Here is a 2,844-nt window from a genome sequence, read left to right as displayed (position 1 = left end):
TAAATATTCCTAGGAGGACATTTCCAGTATTATTACAGAAGCAAACTCAATGCTTCAGGAACATGTCTGAGGAGCAAAGTGAGGTGAGAGCAACTCTGAACATCTATGACCGTATTGGTCAAAATGATCTTAAATATGGTCATTGCCCTGAATCATATTTCATAAACTAAAATCATATTTCAATTATTTTGTTGTACCTACAATCCAAAAGGCATATTGCAATAAAATCTGGAAAGAAGCAGGATGGACAAGGTTTTAGTTCTAATTTGTTACTATGCTTACCAATTGCTAAATATTTTGAAACTACCTCTGCCCAGGAGTTTATTTACTACATTGATTAAAAAAAAAAAAAAAAAGTTGGCGTTCAGAAATTATTTCTTGAGGAGGAAATTTACTAGAAAACATTTTGCCTTAAAATTACTTAAAATGTGATCCAGTTCAATGCAAATTATAGAAGTTATGCAAAAATTATGGAACAAAGGATCACTCAATTCTAAGTAAAGTTCAAAAGTACATTTATTTAAAATGTGGGCAAGATCTCAATATAAAAGAAAACAGTATAAGAAATAAAAATAATCAAAGTACAAAACATTTCAAATTTTTAACATCCGTAATTTAGAGATAGCAAGGTCTTTATTTACACCACTTTATTTGTAGCTGAAGTCCCATAACAGTTTTGTGAAAACATTTAAAAACCTGGCAAATGAATCAGAAAACCTAATGTGGGCTCTTAAAGTCATATAATACACAACATAATTTATGTTTCCTCAGAATAAAATTGCACATCTTAATAAGATGCAGTATATTTATTATATTTGTTTTCCTGCTTTTAAGTCTTATCCCCCAAGAAAGCAACTGGAAAACACAAGCATCTGAAGGAAGCCCTGGTGCTTCATCACTGCCAGACAGCCGGCCTTGGGCCCCAGGACTCCAGTCACACAGCAGCCTCGACTCTGTCAGTTAAATTTATATGTGGGCCTGTTGAGGAAAACAACTTGCAAACACAAGGCAAAAGAAAAACGTTAAACAAAGGGTTCCACTATTAACCAGTTCCAGATACACCATTACAAGAATGCCACCGCATTTTTCTCACCATCTAAACCAGTGAGCCCGATGCACAGGGCTCACTCAGCCTAGGGACCCCACATCAGTGTTTGTCAAAGCTACCCAGTTGGTTCTACCATGAGACCAAAGCTGAGGCCCAGTAATGAGTGAAATTTCCTTTACATTAACCTGAACAATGGACAGGCTTGAAGGGTTGATATCCCTAAAGACCCACCACAAATAACTGATTTCTACCAACATCTTCAAAGGCACCCGCTGACCTCTGCAATTCTAAAACATCTGCTTTGGGCAAAATTAATTAGTCTACAGATATAAGGAAAAGTCTCTGAGATAATACTTACAAATTACCCATATACAAGTGGGACCCCCCAAAACAGGAATTATCTTTTGGAGGGCAGGCCCTTGTAGTCCAGGCTTCCCCTGCTAGGTTAAGTGTTCTGAGAACCTATCAGCAACAGTGTAACCAGCTAGCACTGTTGTGGGAGGCTGCATCTGGCTTCAGCAAATTTTTTTTGGAGATTCATTCTTTCTTTTGAATTGGGGTCTCACTCTGTTGCCCAGGCTGGAGAGCAGTGACACACTCACAGTCACCCCAGCGTTGACCTGCTGGGCTCTAGTGATGCTTCCACCTCAGCCTTCCAAGTAGCCAGAACTACAGGTGCCTGCTACCACGCCTGGCTAATTTTTTATGAGGTCTTGCCAAGTTGCTGGGCCTCATCTCGAACTCGTGGGCTCAGGCAATCCATTTGCCTCAGCCTCCCAAAGTGCTGGGATTACAGGCTGAGCCTGGTCTGGAGGTTCTTTCAATGTGATTGCCCATTTCATGATGGGTGATTTACGAACTCACCTGCCCACACCACACTGTGTTCAGCAGTTTTTAACCAGAAACGGAATGACCTCTCTACCACACTTCCCCTATTCACCTGATCTCACTCATCCCAGTGACTGTTTTTTGTTTTCCCAGATGAAAAAAAGTCCTCAAAGGGGGAAAAAAAAACCAAAACGGCAGAAGAACTAAAAGGTATCAAAATCGATGAGTTCAGAAACTGTTCTGAGCAGTAGAAAAAACATCTTGGTAAGTGTATTGCATCAAATGGGGATAATTTTGAAGGTTACTGAAGTAAACATGCAAAAATAAATGGATAATTTTTAAAGTAAATTCTGGCTTTTTTTTGGAGTTCCTTTTTATAACTTTTAAAACAATTCTTCCTCATAGGCTTTCAAAAATATAAATACTAATGGTAGAAAAAATTCTGGAAAAATCGCACAAGTACATACCGTATAAAACCCGAAAATGCTTATAGCATATCTACAAAAACTAAACAGGTCTTTTATCATTTCTATCAGTAACTTGTGCAATGATTCCCTAATAGATGGAGATATGGAATGTACCAAGCTCTGATATGCATGGTTAAGGGGGTTTCTGCACCAAGCATTCCAACTAGGTAGAATTCATGTGTGGCTAAACATGACAGTTGCTTCTGGAACTAAGGCAAATTTCACCTTTTTTTTTTTTTTTCCCCCGAGTTGGAGTCTCACTCTGTCACCCAGACTGGAGTGCAGTGGCCGCTCCCGGCCACCACAGCCCTGACTTGCTGGGCTCCAGCGATCCTTCCGCCTCAGCTTTCCAAGTAGCTGGAACTACAGGCGCATGCTCCCACGCTCGGCTAATTTTTGATTTATTGTAGAGATGAGGTCTTGCCAAGTTGCCCAGGAAGTTCTCGAACCCAGGGGCTCAGGCAATCCACTCACCTCGGCCTCCCAAAGCGCTGGGATTAC

General features: G+C 40.2%; 1 protein-coding gene across 1 annotated transcript in view; it reads right to left on the bottom strand.

Moving 5' to 3' along the window:
* Positions 1–500: 500 nt before the first annotated feature.
* PAXIP1 (PAX interacting protein 1) overlaps positions 501–2,844 on the bottom strand; it is a 64,726-nt gene continuing 62,382 nt past the window's right edge. Inside the window, 1 exon segment of the mRNA XM_008068425.2 lies at positions 501–972. Coding sequence (XP_008066616.2) covers positions 957–972 — 16 coding nt within the window. The 3' untranslated portion in view covers positions 501–956.

This window comes from Carlito syrichta, unplaced genomic scaffold (assembly GCF_000164805.1).
Source record: "Carlito syrichta isolate Samal-C Ts95f unplaced genomic scaffold, Tarsius_syrichta-2.0.1 Scaffold310863, whole genome shotgun sequence".
NCBI lineage: Eukaryota > Metazoa > Chordata > Mammalia > Primates > Tarsiidae > Carlito > Carlito syrichta.
Note: the sequence above shows the minus strand (reverse complement) of the source record. Positions and strands in the feature narration are given on the sequence as shown.